The 17,740-nt window shown below is 33.3% G+C and overlaps 3 protein-coding genes across 4 annotated transcripts; 1 reads left to right on the top strand and 2 right to left on the bottom strand.

Annotated features, from left to right (window-relative positions):
- The first annotated feature begins 2,113 nt into the window (after nucleotides 1-2,113).
- Nucleotides 2,114-4,679, top strand: LOC11422473 (chlorophyll a-b binding protein CP29.1, chloroplastic). Its single transcript, XM_003604605.4, has 3 exons — nucleotides 2,114-2,348; nucleotides 2,627-2,982; nucleotides 4,102-4,679. The coding sequence occupies exons 1-3, from the start codon at nucleotides 2,198-2,200 to the stop codon at nucleotides 4,462-4,464; spliced, it is 870 nt and encodes a 289-aa protein (XP_003604653.2). The 5' UTR covers nucleotides 2,114-2,197; the 3' UTR covers nucleotides 4,465-4,679.
- Nucleotides 4,680-8,341: 3,662 nt separating this feature from the next.
- Nucleotides 8,342-13,149, bottom strand: LOC11422472 (uncharacterized). Of its 2 annotated transcripts, XM_003604603.4 has the most exons (6): nucleotides 12,810-13,147; nucleotides 11,942-11,993; nucleotides 11,689-11,849; nucleotides 10,636-11,337; nucleotides 9,343-9,558; nucleotides 8,342-8,897 (listed from the first exon to the last, which is right to left on the bottom strand). In XM_003604603.4, the coding sequence occupies exons 1-6, from the start codon at nucleotides 13,017-13,019 to the stop codon at nucleotides 8,676-8,678; spliced, it is 1,563 nt and encodes a 520-aa protein (XP_003604651.1). In that variant the 5' UTR covers nucleotides 13,020-13,147; the 3' UTR covers nucleotides 8,342-8,675. The 2 variants fall into 2 exon arrangements, with proteins under 2 accessions (XP_003604651.1, XP_024638320.1); XM_024782552.2 differs by lacking the exon at nucleotides 8,342-8,897 and having other exon boundaries at nucleotides 8,965-9,558; nucleotides 12,810-13,149.
- Nucleotides 13,150-15,692: 2,543 nt separating this feature from the next.
- On the bottom strand, nucleotides 15,693-17,353 carry LOC11417893 (30S ribosomal protein S31, chloroplastic). Its single transcript, XM_003604602.4, has 3 exons — nucleotides 17,134-17,353; nucleotides 16,960-17,024; nucleotides 15,693-15,955 (listed from the first exon to the last, which is right to left on the bottom strand). Exons 1-3 carry the CDS (start codon nucleotides 17,303-17,305, stop codon nucleotides 15,821-15,823), a joined length of 372 nt encoding a protein of 123 aa, XP_003604650.1. The 5' UTR covers nucleotides 17,306-17,353; the 3' UTR covers nucleotides 15,693-15,820.
- Between the last annotated feature and the right edge of the window lie 387 nt (nucleotides 17,354-17,740).

Genomic DNA, 17,740 nt, shown 5'->3' with positions numbered 1-17,740 from the left:
GTTCTAGATGGGATTTGTCCCTCCTCATAAACAGGAGATATATCTTTAGGCCTCTTGATGAAATATGACTATAAATATGCATGGCCATGCCGAACTAAGTCAATATAAGATATTGGACTTATTCGTTAAATAGTATATTTCGGAATCAAGATAAATAAACATTGATCTATACAAGGGTGACACTATCTATGCTTTGAGATCAATGAAGATATTGAGACAAAGGAGTAATTATACACATATGTGTTATCATGAAAGGTTTCGTCAGATCACTTGACATTCTTGTCACTTGGGTAGCAATGATGTGTTGCTAGATACCGCTCATTGTTTATGGTATTAGATATTAGATTTAATATCATTGCCAACGTGACTAGAACCTAAAGGGTCACACACAAAGAACAGTCAAAAGATATATATATATATATATATATATATATATATATATATATATAAGTACGACTTATATAAAGGGTGCGCTTAGTAAATAATGCTAATGATTTAGCAAAATTTGCTAAACTCGTATTGGGCTTAGTGAAGTCAAAAACGAGTTTGACTTGCAAAGCACATAAGGAGTTCTATAAATAGAAACCTAGTGCAATAGTTTGCGGTTACGTTTTTCCTTGCAGAAACCCTAGTTCTCTGACTTCCGTCTTCTTGGCTAGCACCGAGCTTTTGGAGGAGCACTGTTCGTGTGGACTCAATAGAGGCTCTGCTGTTTGCTTGGCTGTGATCGAGATTCCAGTTCGCAGATTCCACCGATCGTTTCAGACTTTCATTCTAAGGTAACAATTGAATCACTGGTTCAAGTTTCAATTCGTAATGATCCAAGGAAAGTAAATCGAAATTTTATTCCGCTGCTTATTCTGTTAATGTCGATTTACCTTCAGTTAATTCATGCAGCGTGACTTAAGTCACGCATGTGTAAAAATAAGGTCCCTTATTTTTTACACTTGCATTAGTTAACTAGCACATGGGTATTTTGGTCATGACTGCAGGGCGCGAGCGAAAAGTGCAGGGTGAAGAGCAGGATTCAATTTATTTTGACCAGCTTGGATTAAGGATTTTCCTCCAATCTGGCTTCTTTTGTATCCGAGGATATTCCTCCTCCTTCTGTTTCTCGTGTTGCTTAATGAAGTATTTTTCCTTGCAAAGGGAATCATTTTGGCCTGTAAATCTGTATATCAGTATTTTCAAAAAATTAGTTCACATTTTGCAAGTAACTGATAGCAAATTAACTAATAAATACACATTTAATAAATAAACTAACTAAAGAAACATACATTCGAGACTCTAGTTGACTTAAGAAATGCATATTAAAAATATGTTTTCGTAATTTTTACACATTAATAAAATATAGTAAAGTTCAAGGATTTACAGTCTATTTGTTAAGATTTTTTCTTAAAAAACTTTTGTTTGTACAAACATAACCACTTATTAAAGTTTTCATCTGTTTGTTACTTTCTTTGAAGAGAATCTGAAGCACTCTAAAAAGATTTTCATTATGGTAGAAACACACTAAATAGTCCCTGCATTTCATAAAAATATATAATTTTTAATATCACCTCAAAAACGAAAAAACAAACAGATTAATATCTACACATAGTTGACTGTTAGACTCTTTAGAGAAAAAGGAAAAAAGATAACACATAATTTTCTAGTGTAAATATGATATCCTCTGCATGCAACTGCAGTGATTAATCCCTTAAGCATTGCAGGATTTAAATGGACGACAAACTCTTTCTAAAAATTTTAACACCATTGCATGTCCAAAACTAAATTCGAACCCAAATCATTGGTTAAACTAAAAAAAAATCAATCACATCCAAACGCTTTTGCTAGATAATACATAATTAATCACACAAAAATGGAATTAGATATTAACAATTCTGCATATAATCTATGAACCACAGCCACAAGTTCTCTAGGAGCAATCACTATCAAGGACAAAAAGTTGGTCCACATCGAAATCCATGTCACCAACCCCAGATAAGCAAGAGGATAAGCTATCCCACTTCATCACCCTCAGATGGATACTCTCCCTAATCCAACGGCTACAAACACCAAACCAAAGATTATCCATAATCACCAATTCATCACCACCACATCAAATACAACACTATCACTCATCCCAAATTCAAAAACTCACAAACAACACTCTATTTTCTACTCTCACCACCCTGCTCACATTAGCACAAATCAAATGGCCGCCGCAACCGCCACCGCTGCAGCCACTTCTTCCTTCATCGGCACCCGCCTCCGCGAAGTTCAATCCAACTCGGGTAGGATCCAAGCCCGATTTGGCTTCGGAAAGAAGAAAGCCGCACCAAAGAAACCATCCAGATCAAGTCCAAGTACGTTAGATATAATTAAAGATTCGTTAAAATTACTTTGATATTATTTTGTTTTAACTAGTTTATTTTTAATAGTTAGTTATAATTAGTTGATAGTCGCCGGTCGGTTATATTAATTTATTTTTTAATAGTAACTAACTTGTATAAAAAGAAGATAAAAAATACTAGTAACTAACTTAAACATCCCTAAAAAAAAAGTAACTAACTTAAACAATATAAAACTAATTCTAACGAATCTTTAAAACTAATTTTAACGGATCTTTAATTATATCTAACAGGTACTGATCGTCCATTATGGTTCCCCGGAGCAAAGTCACCGGAGTGGCTAGACGGAAGTTTGGTCGGAGATTACGGATTTGATCCATTTGGTTTGGGGAAACCAGCAGAATATTTGCAATTTGATCTCGACTCGCTTGATCAGAATTTGGCAAAGAATCTTGCTGGAGATGTGATCGGAACCAGGACGGAGTTTGCTGATGTGAAATCGACTCCATTTCAGCCTTACAGTGAGGTTTTTGGACTTCAAAGGTTTAGAGAATGTGAGTTGATTCATGGTAGGTGGGCTATGCTTGCTACTCTTGGTGCTCTTACTGTTGAGTGGCTTACTGGTGTTACATGGCAAGATGCTGGAAAGGTTTGTTTGGTTCTGTCCAATCTCTTATAAATTTGCTGTTTAGTGTTTATTAATTAAGTATTAGTATTAATATTGTTGAGTAATTATCATTTATCAGAAGACATGTCTTTAATTCAAAGTATGTGTTGAATGCATGCATGCTTGAGTTTGATGATTTATACATGTTATGTTGTTTAGATTCTATTGTAGATGCATGCATATGTTTTATGTTTTTTTTTTAATGGAAAAATGACATTTGAGCAATTTTTAAATTTGTTTAGTATAGAGGATAAAAATAATACAATGTTTACTAGTTAAAATCAAATCAATTGACCTAAAAAAAAAAAAAATCAAATAGTTTCTCACAAGTTTTAAAATTAATTTTGCATTCTAATCCCATTTCAAATTTATAAGTTTTGATATTTCAAAAATTAAAATTAACAGGAAGAAAATTTTGTATTAATTTTTTTTTGACATTTATATACTAATACTATCATCCAATGATATGTATCACCTTATTTAATAATTTTAAAAACACATGAATTGTAATACTAATTAAATGATATGACAACAAATGATAAAATACATGTGTAAAACATTTATACACTAACCAACCGCGCATACAAAATTATAATTTGAAGGAATATAGGTTTTATGGTGTGTTTTCAACTACCATATCTTGAAGCATTTTGATTATTTTGATTTTGATTTGTCTTTTTACATTATATTGGTAAAGAACAAAAAAGAAGATGAAAAAATTGTTCAATATTAGTGTGTTATCATAGCATATTTCTATTATCATAAGCTACCATTTATGATGCACAGATCCTGACATGAATATCAGACACGACACATACGCCGACACAGCTAATAATTTGGGAAAATTACATAATTCAGTGTAGCTATATGTGTCGGTGTCGGATACAAAACGTGTTCGACACTGGAACATGTCTAATCCAAGGAGTGTCTGTGCTTCATAGGGTACCATTGTGTTCCCCATCATAAAATATGAGGATCTTGCTCTAAACTTTTTCTTAGAAATATACTTCACCTTGGAGAAAATTCAAATTAGAAAAAGAATGAAACAAAGAATTAATTTGTGCATTCACTAAATTATGAAATTTTGGTATAATTTTTCAGGTTGAGCTAGTAGAAGGATCAACATATCTTGGACAACCACTTCCATTCTCAATCACAACACTAATCTGGATCGAAGTTCTAGTAATTGGCTACATTGAATTCCAGAGAAATGCTGAGCTTGATTCAGAAAAGAGACTATACCCAGGTGGAAAATTCTTTGACCCACTTGGTTTAGCATCTGATCCAGAAAAGAAAGCAACACTTCAATTGGCAGAAATCAAACATGCTCGTCTTGCTATGGTTGCTTTCCTTGGTTTTGCTGTTCAAGCTGCAGCTACTGGTAAAGGACCACTTAACAACTGGGCTACTCATTTGAGTGATCCTCTTCACACTACCATCATTGATACCTTTTCTTCCTCTTAGTTCTTGATTAACTCATGTATGGTTCAACCTCTATATATATAAATGCTTTTTGGCATTGGTTTGTAAACATTGTGGTTAGTTTAATTAGTACTTGTAAAATTCCTAATGTGAATTGGAGCAGTTAAGGTTAAATATTTTTTCTGCTGGATGGGAAGTGTTCTACTATAAATGTTAACTAAGCATGAAATTAAGGGCAATGAGGAACATTATGAACATTGTGGAGTCATGTTGATAACTTGTTACCCAAACAAAATGGGCCTTAAACATTAGGTCGAAGTGTTAGGGTTATGAGAGAAGTTTTTTGTGAAAAAATTATCATTTTAGCATGACAATCTCAATGAGTAGTTTTTGATTAAATTATTAATGACAAGTCTCATAAGTTAAACACCTGAAAGGAATTCTAGTAACACTTTTGGAGCATGCATTAACTTTGATCATCAAGCTCACAATAAATCAGCATCTCTACAATGTCAATGTGAACACGAACAGAACAATGCTAGCCACAGGGAAGAGGTAGCTTAGCTGCCTTTTATTTGATCTAAATGAGACTTGTGTCTTCCTCCATCCTATGCATAGATGATAGAGTGGTACTAACAACGCGTCTACGACAAAGATCGACAAAACTGTGGTGTGGATAAGAGTTATGAACCTAAACCTTGTTTTTTTATGACAAAAGTGTTTTTTGGACTTCAGTCTCAAAGGTCGACAACCATTTTAAAGTTGATCTTCAAACCTTGAAGGTTGCTTGTGAAGGTTTGCACATATGTGCATGGAAGCTTACCTCACAGACGATTGTTGGTCGTGTAGGGTTAAAAAGACCGTGGTAAGATTAATATTTTTCTGCTGGATGGGAAGTGTTCTATAAATGTTAACTAAGCATGAAATTTGAGGGCATCGAAGAAGATTATGACATGGTTATGAATTAGAGCAGTCTAAAGATATTGTGAGTGATGCAATCTCTAACATTGTGGAGTCTTTTTTTTTTTTGTCGAACGAGATGAGATTCCAATATATAAAGGCGGTATAACCAATAAAACGGCTAAAACCACAAATCAAATATAAACGAAACTATGGGGGATTAGCCCTAATATTACACCCTCATTACAAATATACACTAACGAACAGGAGAGAACATTGTGGAGTCTTGTGTTGATTAACATGTTTAAGGCCCATTTTGTTCGTGTTCAGAGCAATGCTAGCCACAGGGGAGAAGTAGCTTAGCAGCCTTTTATTTGATCTAAATGAGACTTGTGTCTTCCTCCTTCCTATGCATAGATGATAGAGTCGTACTAACGATGCGTCTACGACAAAGATCGACAAAACTGTAGTGTTGATAAGAATTATGAACCTAAACCTTGTTTTTTTGTGACAAAAGTGTTTTGTGGACTATGGTCGGCAAGTTGATCTTCAAACCTTGAATGTGGCTTGTGAAGGTTTGTTGGTCGTGTAGGGATAAAGGGACAGTGGTACCAAGTGCAATACATGGTGGGTCTACATATAATTTGTATGCATTGGGGATGCTACAACCATGTGATGAAAGAATGAGCTCCTTCAAAAGAGAAACAAAAAGTTATAGGGGTACCAAAAGATGGTATGGATGATGAACCAGCCAGGAAAAGATTGAATATGTTAAAAAATCCAGCAAATCAACCAACAAATAGGGCATCAGATCCAGCAAATTGACCAACAAACTCAGTGGTCCAAGAAAACATTGCTGAAATGATAACTTTCATTGACAGTCTTAATTATTCTTTAGTGTTAACTTTCCGGTTCTCATGGAAAAAGACTCTGGTAATCTAAAGTTCGATTGAGAAGTAAATAAAACCTGACCAATAATCGTTCACCCAGGAATCAAACCTAGGTTCTTCTAAACAATTCATTCTTGGTGGAACTCATTAACCACTTGAACCCAATTGCTTGATTTCATAATTTTATTTGTTAAAAAACATGCTTATATAACCAAATGATAAATCGTTTGAAAGAACTCGAATTTAATTTTTGAGTGGAACAATTATTGGTCGGACTATACTTAACTCATAATCCAACTCCAAATAACCAAATTTTCATTCCCTTAAGAACAAGAGGGTTAACATAAAAAGAATTATTCTATTAATCAACATGTAAATCTACTATATTTCCCATGTATTTATCCAATGTTATAAGAAAATTTAAAGTGAATGGATGATGTACAACTTTAAAGAGACTCTCTTAATTTCTCAACCCAACCAAACACACTCTTAATTAATTTGGAATAAAAATATTTACAATTATAAAGATAATAAATTTAAATTATTTTTCAACTGGGGCTGTATAATTTATTTGGATTACTCAGTAACTTTTGAACTTAATTAAATAATAATACATATTTAAAATTATTATAGCATAATTTACGATTTATACATTAATTTCCGTATACTTGTTTGCAAGTTAGTGGAAAAAAAGAATGAGATTACGGCTTTGATGAAAAAGAATGATCAAATGGATAAAATATAAGACTTTGAAATAAGAGAGTTTTGACGGTTTATTTTTTTTCATAAATATAATTCACCTAATTTAGGAGAACTTAAGGATTGATCGAAATTTTTTTTTGGAGAATTTATATAAACTCTTCCAATTCAATATATATTGTTGTAACATTGCTAAAATTTAAAGTATATTAATTTATAATCCTCTAAAAACATACTTTTATATTTCTCACCCTAATCTCTTCCCTATTCTCCAAAACTCCTAAACAAAACTTGAGAAAAATGAAAAATCCCTGCATGTGGGCCCCATGTCCGGGTAGAAATCGACATCTATATCCTCATAAATGAAACAAATTCTGAGGCACGTTAGATGACTTGATGCTAGTAGATTTGATGACAAAAGTCATAGAAAAAAGTACTGGTATTCATTTATGAGAGGCTCCCAAGTTCCAATTTTAGCATGGAGATGCATGTTACATATGACTCCCATTGCCGTACGTTGTTAACTTCACAACAATTCACGTCTCATGTCTATTTAACATTCCAAAGCAGTCTTGATAATTATGGACTTTGATTATCATTTGTACTTCATTACTTTTTGAGTTACACATATCAACGTAACCTGTTACTCAAAACTCCTCAATAAACACAAATTATTAATTTTTAAAACCTCTAGTACAAGGAGACAGCAAGTCAACATACATTATTGTACTGAACCTCTCTTGCGCGATTCAAGGGAACCTAAATTCAAATGTATCAACTTGTTGAACTAAGAACAACTACACATCAAGTTTGAACACTACATATTTACCTAAAATCATAGGATATCAGGCATATCAGTACTTGAGACATCGCAACACGTGACTACATTTCTTTTCGAAAATTTGTTTGTCATGTTGTGCAATCTTAGCTCTTTCTGCTAAATCCAAACTCTGTTGATAGCTGCAAATAACTTATAAACATGTTATAAGTAGGGCCTTTCAAGGTTCTCTATTATTTTATTTTATTATAATCGGCCTTTCGTGGTTTAGTTCAGGAAGAAACTGCACCAAACTTATCAGAATTTAGTGCACCGATTTTGTGATGCCAAATCGAACCAAAACTACCTTTTTTAAACTGAACTGTTACGGAACTGCTATTAACTGATAATTAGGACTGGTGAAAAATGAATGAAAAACCGAGTCAAATTGAAGTATTAGGACTATTTACAAAAGCAAAAAAACCAAACTCAACTGCATCAATAGATCACAAACAGAACCAAGGCGAACCGGTCCAGTTCAGTTCGCAAACTGTTACTTTACTTTGGCAACTGTTCAATTCGGTTCGATTTAGATATTATTTTGTTTACAACCTAGTTAGTTATAAGCTATTTCTGTAATATCCTTCAAACGCTTACTTCTATTTCTGTAATATCTTTCAAACACTTACTTAAGTACTTTATACTAAAAGATAAAATCCATGTGATACAATCTATGTAATTCAATATCACTATACAGAAGTGGCCAAAACTGAAAGAATAATACAATCCATGTAACAAGACAAAATAATATACAACAAACATTATTATCTTCAAAAGATAGCATGAATTCAACAATCAATAGCCATGCATCACCATGAAACACTTTGAGTTCTTATCCATCTTCCCCAGGCCAATAAAAATTTAGGCAAAAAGACGAGAACAATCACAGAACTCATGATCATTTTCACTGAAGAACTTTCTCCTAGTGGTTCTGTAAAAAGGTGACATCAAAGCAATCCAAATTTTGTTAGAAACTTCTTTACCGTTTCGCGGCCCCATTCGATGTCATTTCGCAAGGCATTACCATGAGTTGGCTCTGAGTTAGATTCTTCTTCCATTGTTGATGCCAAATGAAACTGCTCTTCATGTGAATTCAGTTCATCATTGATTGTTGTATTTGTAATTATCTCTTGTGGTGTGTCATCATCTGATTCTTGATCCTTACTCAACTGAACATTTTCAGTTGAAAAACATGAAAAAACAACATTAAAGAGACATTAACACTAGCATCGAATATTTAATATCATATATTAAAATAATTAATGGTAAAACTATTGAGCCTAACTCAACCCTACAAAGCTGGTGAAGCCCTATCGGTATGTCATAAGAAGTTTATTGCAGAAAATGCACGAGTTCTTGAATTTGAATAATAAAATGGGGAGACTTGTATGGTATTGTCGCATTTGAATCTAATCTTAGCAGTGCTAGATGGAATGATTATTAAGTCTTTGTAAAAAGTCTAGGGTTTTAAAAAATTATTTGCAACCATGATTTGGGCTGCAGCATCAATGTTTTTGATGCCTTTGCAACCGGAACGCCAACCACAATTGAGGTAGCATACATCAATCACATTTGACATCAAAACAATCTAAATTTTGTTAGAAACTTCTTTACCGTTTCGAAGCCCCACTGGATGTCATTTTGCAAGGCATTACCATGAATTGGCTCTGAGTTTGACCCTTCTTCCATTGTTGATGCCAAATAAAACTGCTCTTCGTGGAAATTCAGCTCATCATTGATTGTTGAACTTATCTCTTGTGCAGTTTCATCATTTGATGTTGAACTTATCTCTTGTGCAGTTTCATCATTTGATACTTGCTCCTTACTTAACTGAGCATTTTCAGTTGAAGCACATGAAAAACAACATTAAAGAGACATCAACACTAGCATCAACTATTGAACAGCTGCAGCATATATTAAAAATTGTGCAAGTCTACACATTGGTTTAAATGATTAATGGTAAAACATATTGAGCCTAACTAAACCCTACAAGTGAAGCCCTGTTGTTTTTTCATCAGAAGCTTATCGATGAAAACACATCAGATACATTTTACTCAATGTCGAATAGTTTATGTATTATAAAATGAGGAAACTTGTATGGCATTGTTACGTCTGCATGTAATTTTAGTACTTGTTTGGATTGGCGGTGAATTTGACACAATCATGGCGACTCATGGTGATTTTGGCAAAAACTGCACTTTTGAGCTTTAATAAAATCACAGTGCCACCACGATTGATTCCAAACATACACTTAATAATGCTAGATGGAATGCTTGTTACGTTTTTATAACAGGTCTGCAGGGTTTTAACAAAAAGGTTTGCGGCCGTGATCTGGGCTGCAACATCAAAGTTTTTAAAGTCTTTGCAACCACAACTGAGGTTGCATGCATCAACCACATTTGACTGCGATTTTCCGCAATATCAAGGACCATGACTGTAACCTTAATTTAGAACCTCGCCAGCTTGTTTAAGATTACAATAAATTGTGTGTAGTAAATAGCAATGGCTTGTGTCATTCAAGAGCCAAAAGTTCATGGTAACATCTTTCACAATAATAGCCTAGCTATTTGTTTACAATAATTGTTAGAGAACTTCATTATAGTGGTTAAGATTAAGATATGTTTAATTACTGATAACAATCAAATTGGAAGCAATTTTTCCTCTTTCCTTTTGGCCTGAAGATGCATTGATTATGTATGTAAGAAACAAGGTGGTGATGAGCGTTGGATTTGAACAAAACTCACTTCATTGATGATAAACATAGATGATGATGATACAAACGAAACAAGGTGCTTCAGATAACTACCTAATTAGTTCTTTTCTAAGTGGACTGCAAACCCTAACAAGCTTTTAAAGAAACGGAATCAAACAATTCGAAAGGGAGCGTCACACTCATCAAGCAGTTACCTCTGGTATATTCTGGTCCTGAGTTTCAAAAGATTCAATTGAAGGCTCTACCGCGGTCTTTTCTTCTTCAACAACTTCACTTGGACCAGCTTCTTCAGTCAACGGTATTAGGCCAGGTACAAGAACAGGACCTCCTTCAAAATCGATTAAGCTTCCCTCAACAATCGTCCCTTTTTTATTCTTTAACGCTGCAGGATTTCCATTGTATCCAAGTTCATGTTTTATATCATCATTTTGAAAACCATCTGCAGATTCTTCACTCTTTTGAACAACATTCGCTTTATACGTTGTTTGACTTTTACTTTCTGTGAGATCCTCCGAGGAACCTATATTTTCTGCAAACATAGACATTGGATTCTCTATTGATGAAGAATTACTGTCATGATCATCAATGATTTGTTGCAGGACTGGTTCATCAATCAGTTTCTCCAAAGTGTCAATTTGTGTTTCTTCAATGCCGGATACAATATCAGTAGAAGTTGACACTTCTGGTAGAACCGGAGGTTCTTCATTTGTTTGAGAAAGTGTATCTTCCTCTATTATTTTCTGAAGTTCTGCATTCTCCCAATCCTCAAGAACAATTATTCTGTTCATAGTTTCCCATGTTTGGATTACTCGATCCAACCCCGGTTGCCAAATAATATCACCTTCTTTTCCTTTAAGTATAAACTTGTATAGGATTGATTTTCCGGCTGGCATATCCTGATCACATGATAAAAAACATAAAGAACCACTACATAACAATGGTCTGCTTTCAAAAAACATTTTTCAGTTGGAATTTTCTCTGTTCTTTTACTTTTAATTACAAAATTGTCACATTGTTTTCATTTTGTTCCCTATGCCATGGGAAAGGGCTCTATTAATCTAGAGTTCGGTCGGGAGGTGAAGTCTGGCCAAGGACTGCTCCAGCCACGTTTCGAGAACATTTAGGAAACAAAAAAAAAAAGTGAAAACAATGTGACTGGCAATTTGGTATTAATAAAAAACGATTTTGAGCGTTAAAAATGTTTTCCACCAAACAATATCTTAATGATTTGAATAGTACTACTATACCAGCTCAACAGTCCATATATGGCCATCAGACCATGTCAATGGTAATGCATCTAAAGGGTTCCATAAACCAAGCTTAGGATCATCTCCAACTATTAGAAACTGTTCCCCAAAGTCGCAATCTTTTAGTAGCTGAAACTCAACACGAACGAACTTTGAGTCGTCTGCATAACACATAATTTACAAATGTTAGGGATTTGAGTTCTTTTGGAAGACATGCGGCACAAAAAGAAAAAAATAGGCCCCGAGAACCTACTTGTTTGTTCACTTTGTTGAACTTGAGACTCAACAGGTTCCAAATCTACCTCCTGCAACATTTATACAGAACAAGACAATCTCTCATCAAATATACCGAAATATTTATCAGTTCTCTTAATTTATTTAGTTCATGTTTGGATAAACAACTTAATTAAAAGCTTATAGCTATAGCATATGCGTTTATCGTATAAGTGCTTATGTATAAGTTATTTCTATAACAAAGAATAAAATGAAGCCAAACTATTTTTATATAAGCTGAAAACAGTTTATGGACTTGTCAAAGCAGTATTCATAAGCTCTCCAAACAATCTTACAAGTGTTTATATCACTAAATAAGCTCAAATAATTCAATCCAAACAGATCCTTAATGTATATACAACAATCAGAAAACCACTCAACAAACTTCACTCCATTAAACAACAACAAAATCAATTAGTTTAACTCATATCCTCTCGAATTCTTACATATGAAAAGAAAATTCTCAAAACAGTTAACATATTCCACCACTGACATGGAAGGAAAAGAGAAAAATTTGCAATAGGAAAAAGTGTTGTTGTTGAAATGGCCAAAAACAAAACCAAACAAAAAAGTTGCTTAAAAAGGAAATAGATTGTTTTGTTGTTGAATTGGTATCAATCATGTCAACAATTACTCAATCAAACCAAAGAGTATAACAGCATCAATTTTAGGATCTATGCATCATATAAAAAGTGAAAATAACTTTGCATCATAGAATGAAAACAAAAGGACAAAGAATTAAAACTAGCAAATAAAATGTTCCAAACAATTAAATAACTCCAACCCATTAATCAAACTCAAACAAAGAACAAATTATTGAAAAAAAAAAAAATCAGATAGAAATAAACCTGGTGTTCTGATGGCACAACATGCAAAGGGCAAACACCCTTGTTTTGGACAAGTTTCAAGAGACAAAAAATGGAACTTTTTTGTTCATTTCTAGAGTGAAGAGTGAAACAAGAAAAGGGTCTATCAGAAACATGAAAAGAAATACTAGGAGACAAAGATCCTAGCTTATGAACTATAGGTTTAGAACTAAAACTTGTGAAGGGTTTCATCACAGTGAAGTTTGATCTGCAACACAACACAAGTACTTAAGACACAACACAATGATGTTTGGTTTGGTTCCTTGTACGATTAGATTTTGTTGTTTTGTTTTGCAGAATCTATCTGATGCTGGTGGTTTTTGAGGGTTATGTGGGGTCCTTTTTATATTGGTGGAACCTATTAGTATTAAATTTTGGATAATATAAATATAATACTATTAAATAAGGTAAATGTATCTACAAGTATGTGTCTTTTAGATACTCAGAAAACTTGTGCAATTCACGGATAATTAGATTTTGTGATACAAGATTTGAATTGTTGGTTCAATTTTTCATATGAAATCCATGTGTGTTACTGTTAGTTTTGTTGGAAATTAATTAGGCGAATTGGTCAGAATCTTCTTCTTTTAATTGTATGTTTGGAATCACAGTAAATTTATTGAAATTACAATTGACATGCTATCGTTGGAATTAAAATGGGTAGTTTTTGTTGAAATCGCAATGACTCGAAGACACTAATTAAATAAACAATTTAATTGAGCACTTGTAACATAATCGGTTATTATATAAATACTTGCACATAATCTATTTTTATAACAAAATATAAAAAAAAATCAATTTTTATTTTATAAATTTGTTTTCATAAACTATCATGAAGGGCTTATGAACTCGTCAAAAATTGTTTGTATAATCTCTCTCAAACACGTATTTATGTCCAACAACTTATGAACACTTCAAAAAATGTTGGTATAATCTCTCATAAACAAGTATTTATATTGTAGATAAGTTTAAATAGGTCAATTAAAACACCAATATTGATTCTATCATTGGTTTTAGGATGCATAAATGTTTCATATAATTTATGGCAGACTACATATTTTACAAATCGTAGCTCAATGTATAGAGATATAGCTTTAACCAGTAAATTAGATTCAAATGGTTAATGAGTTCCATCAAAGATGAATTGTTCAACATAATCTAAGTTCGATTCTTGAGTAGAACAAATTTTTGTTAGACTTTACTTATCTTGCAACCGAACTTCAGATTATCATAGTCTTTTACCAAAGTGTTAAAAAAAAAGGGCATAACTTTTATTTCACCCCTGCATTAAAGACACATTTAGCTTTTGGAATCATGTCATCCTTGCCATCTTACCAATTACCCTCTACATTAGATATCCTTGACATTGGACGTTCACTTGTTTCTTCTTTCATTTGAATTAATCACACTCTAGATGTTTGTTCCAATAGTGAATTATGAATCTCAGTTGAGCCATTGGATTACTAGTCAAGCACCCTTTGAAAGAATGATTAGACAAATCTGCGGTTGAATATTTTCCTCAATTAAGAAGTTTCTACGACTCTAATTGCTAACAAAACTTCGATATCCATTTTTTAATTTATAAATTTTCTTAACCCGCTTGATTTGGCCTGGTGTTGCCTTGAAATTTTAGAGAGTGCTTATCTCAAAATCTCGTGTTTGATTCTTTCTTGTGTCAATTTCAGTGGACCAGTTTGCTTTCTTAAAAAAAAAATTATAAATTTCCTTTTCCTTTGGATTTACTCTTATTCGATTGTTGTGTATGAAGGTAGAGCAATCTTAGCTAGGCACACGAAAGATTGACTATTCAAGTGTAATAGACACAACACATATTTGATTTCAGGCTCAAAGCCAGGTGGAAAGGAAAAAAAAAGGAGCTATGGCCATTGAAAATGTAATAGACACAATGTGGACACAATTCAATAAAGAAGTATCACTGGAACAGTCGTCTCAAATAATTGTGTCATTTGCAAAAGTATAACATTTTTGTGGTAATGGTTGTTGAGACGAAAAATGGGAATTTCAATGTGATTTGAGCAAAAGCACACTCTGGCTTCAAATATTGTTATGAACTTCCAAACCGAAACACAAATTCAAACCAAAGCTCGAATCTTTGCAAACCAGCATTATCCAGTTCAAATAACAAAGACAGATATGTGTCTCTTCTCTTCATAAACAATAACAAACTTATACTATCCTAATATCATTAGATGACAAACAACAGGAAGAAGATGAAGCTAACAAAGACGATAAAAACAGATGCAACAATTTCTGGTGCATTTAAATCTGCCTGATCTTTTCCTTTCGATCTTCAATGGTAATAAACTAGTCGGTATCTTCATCTCTCTTCTAAGTTGTTTAACTCTAACATGTCTAAAAGTATTCTAAGAAGACAGTAACAACCAAAGTCTTGGGTTGACAACATGAATCAAACAACACCATAAAAGTATAATGCAAATAATGAAAAACCATGCAACATATGCCCGAAATTGAGCGCATAAGAGTGACTGTGTAACAACAGCATACACGTTGCAGAAGCAAAGGTTTAATTCAACAAACATGACCTTTCCAACATTTTTGGATTCTATCACTCTACCAACGTTCCTAACCATTTTTTCCCATAGGAAACTTTTGTTTGGTTGTTAGACATCTACAACAGCACAGATCCTAAGGAGAAAAATCCACGACATCGAGGTTTTTGATGTCTTCCCAACCACATCGCGACAAAAATTATGACCGAATTGGCAGTATTTGCCTACAACTTTTTCGCAAACTGTGACCAGGATTTTAAACCTCGACTATAAGAGTGTTTCCAATCCCACCCTCAATACGATATAGCAAGAGCTTACATAATAGAGACTAAAATAAGGTTGCAAAGTGAACTCAAATAAGGATAACAAGCAAAATCCAAATAGTATATGCCAAATGGAATCCATATGTCAAAAACTATAAATCATGAAACTCTCAAAATTACAGTGCAACACTAAAATCAACTAACTAGGAAAAAGGGATTCATTAATTTCAATCTCAATCACTTCCTTATCTTCAAGCTTCTCTTTCTTGGTAGCATCTGGTGGAGCATAAATCCTTGGTGGTCCTGTACCCTTGTTCTTGTTCCTCGGCCTTGCCTGATAACATCAAATAACATATTTTTCAAAATAACCTTGGAAGTATTCACCACAACATCCACTACAATTTCAACAAATATCCACGACAAATAATAAAGATTGAATATGTTTTCAGTGCTTTAATAATTTCGAATTTTGTTTTTAGGATCAGTATTAACCTTTCAATCCTACAAATTACTAAAATGTATGTTTTTAGTCCCTTTTTTAGGACAAAAAAATCGGTTCAATGACTAAAAACAAAAAATATAAATTATAAAGACTGAAAACACATTCAACACTAATAATTTAGCAAAACAAAAAGGGAAGAATTACTTTAATGTTAATATGAATCACATCCAAAAACAATTTTGATTCAAACAATTTCTTTTCTTAGTTGGGGTGCGTCAAAGAAATGGTATAGTGCCACTCAAAGCAACGCGCGAGAGGCAAGTATCGGTGGAATCTCCCCATCAAGAAATAAATTTAACATCATGCTTCATTGGCTCACATATCAAATATTAAACTGATACGACACTACACTTAATTCAATCAGTCAAACTATCCAAAATAATACTATGAATTAAGAATCACTTGTTAAGTCAAAATAAGATAAGATACTACACTTGATTCTTAAAAAAAAAAAATCACTTTTACAGCAATGTATGTGTAAAACATGATAAATTTAACATCATGCGTCAACAAGAAATAAATTTAACATCATGCGTCATTGGCTCACATATCAAATATTAAACTGATACGACACTACACTTAATTCAATCAGTCAAACTATCCAAAATAATACTATGAATTAAGAATCACTTGTTAATTCAAAATAAGATAAGATACTACACTTGATTCTTAAAAAAAATAAATCACTTTTACAGCAATGTATGTGTAAAACATGATAAATTTATGATAAAGTCACTTTTAACTAAAATCAATTCTAACAAAACTAATTCATGTTGGAACCAAACATACACTCAATAATTGAAATAAGTGGGGGAATTGGGAAAAAAGAACATTACATTTCCAAACGAATGGCTGAACCGTTTGCCCTTGGCAGTTTTCCTATCACCTCTGCCACAATACACTACAAGAAAACAAAAAAGAACCAAAATCAATAACTGGGTCATCAAAATTCAAATACAATAAGCCAAATTCACAACAAAATTTCCATTTTTTTTGGAGAAAAAAGTTACCAGAAGGGGTTGGTGAAAGAGACAAGGTTGAAGAGAGGGTAGGGAATGATGAAGTGATGAGTGGTGAGTGAAGAGATTGGGATTGAGAGAAGGAAAGGTGAGAAGAGGAAGCGTGGAGTTGAAGAGAGAGTGGAGAAGGTGATGCTAGAAGCAGTGATGATGCCATGGCCATAACTGAGAGGATAGATAACGAAGGCACTTTGATAAGGTTGGTTTGATTGAGGAATATATGTGCTGCGATTTTTTAGATCCAATGGTTTAGAATGAACATCTAATTAGTAAATTACATCAATGGTCAATTTTAAATATTGTCCATTTTTCATGAAATTTCAAATACTTGTCTTTTTTTTTCTTAATTGCACTTTTGCCCTCTTATATTTCCAAAACTTGCGATTTTAGCCCCCTAACTAATAAAAATACAAAACAGCCCCCTATGTATTGAATTTTTGGCAGTTTTGGCCCCCAAGACCACTTTTGACTTAGTCTTCGCTGACGTGACATCCACAATGGTCGACACGTGGCACCTCACTTAAGGGATGTGGATGCCACGTCAGCGAAGACTAAGTCAAAAGTGATCTTAGGGGCCAAAACTACCAAAGATCCAATA

The sequence above is a fragment of the Medicago truncatula genome, chromosome 4 (genome assembly GCF_003473485.1).
Source record: "Medicago truncatula cultivar Jemalong A17 chromosome 4, MtrunA17r5.0-ANR, whole genome shotgun sequence".
NCBI lineage: Eukaryota > Viridiplantae > Streptophyta > Magnoliopsida > Fabales > Fabaceae > Medicago > Medicago truncatula.
The sequence above is the reverse complement of the archived record's forward strand: the minus strand, read 5'-3'. Positions and strand labels throughout refer to the sequence as shown.

What these genes read in the sequence shown, in the direction of transcription:
- LOC11422473 (XM_003604605.4), top strand. Translation starts at nt 2,198, where the DNA reads ATGGCCGCCGCAACCGCCACCGCTGCAGCCACTTCTTCCTTCATCGGC. An exon ending in ACCATCCAGATCAAGTCCAA is followed by an intron (nt 2,349 to 2,626) that starts GTACGTTAGATA and finishes TATATCTAACAG; the next exon opens with GTACTGATCGTCCATTATGG. An exon ending in CATGGCAAGATGCTGGAAAG is followed by an intron (nt 2,983 to 4,101) that starts GTTTGTTTGGTT and finishes ATAATTTTTCAG; the next exon opens with GTTGAGCTAGTAGAAGGATC.
- LOC11422472 (XM_003604603.4), bottom strand. Translation starts at nt 13,019, where the DNA reads ATGAAACCCTTCACAAGTTTTAGTTCTAAACCTATAGTTCATAAGCTA. An exon ending in TCAACAAAGTGAACAAACAA is followed by an intron (nt 11,850 to 11,941) that starts GTAGGTTCTCGG and finishes TGTGTTATGCAG; the next exon opens with ACGACTCAAAGTTCGTTCGT. An exon ending in AGGACCAGAATATACCAGAG is followed by an intron (nt 9,559 to 10,635) that starts GTAACTGCTTGA and finishes GAAAATGCTCAG; the next exon opens with TTAAGTAAGGAGCAAGTATC.
- LOC11417893 (XM_003604602.4), bottom strand. Translation starts at nt 17,305, where the DNA reads ATGGCCATGGCATCATCACTGCTTCTAGCATCACCTTCTCCACTCTCT. An exon ending in TCTTTCACCAACCCCTTCTG is followed by an intron (nt 17,025 to 17,133) that starts GTAACTTTTTTC and finishes GTTTTCTTGTAG; the next exon opens with TGTATTGTGGCAGAGGTGAT. An exon ending in TCAGCCATTCGTTTGGAAAT is followed by an intron (nt 15,956 to 16,959) that starts GTAATGTTCTTT and finishes TGATGTTATCAG; the next exon opens with GCAAGGCCGAGGAACAAGAA.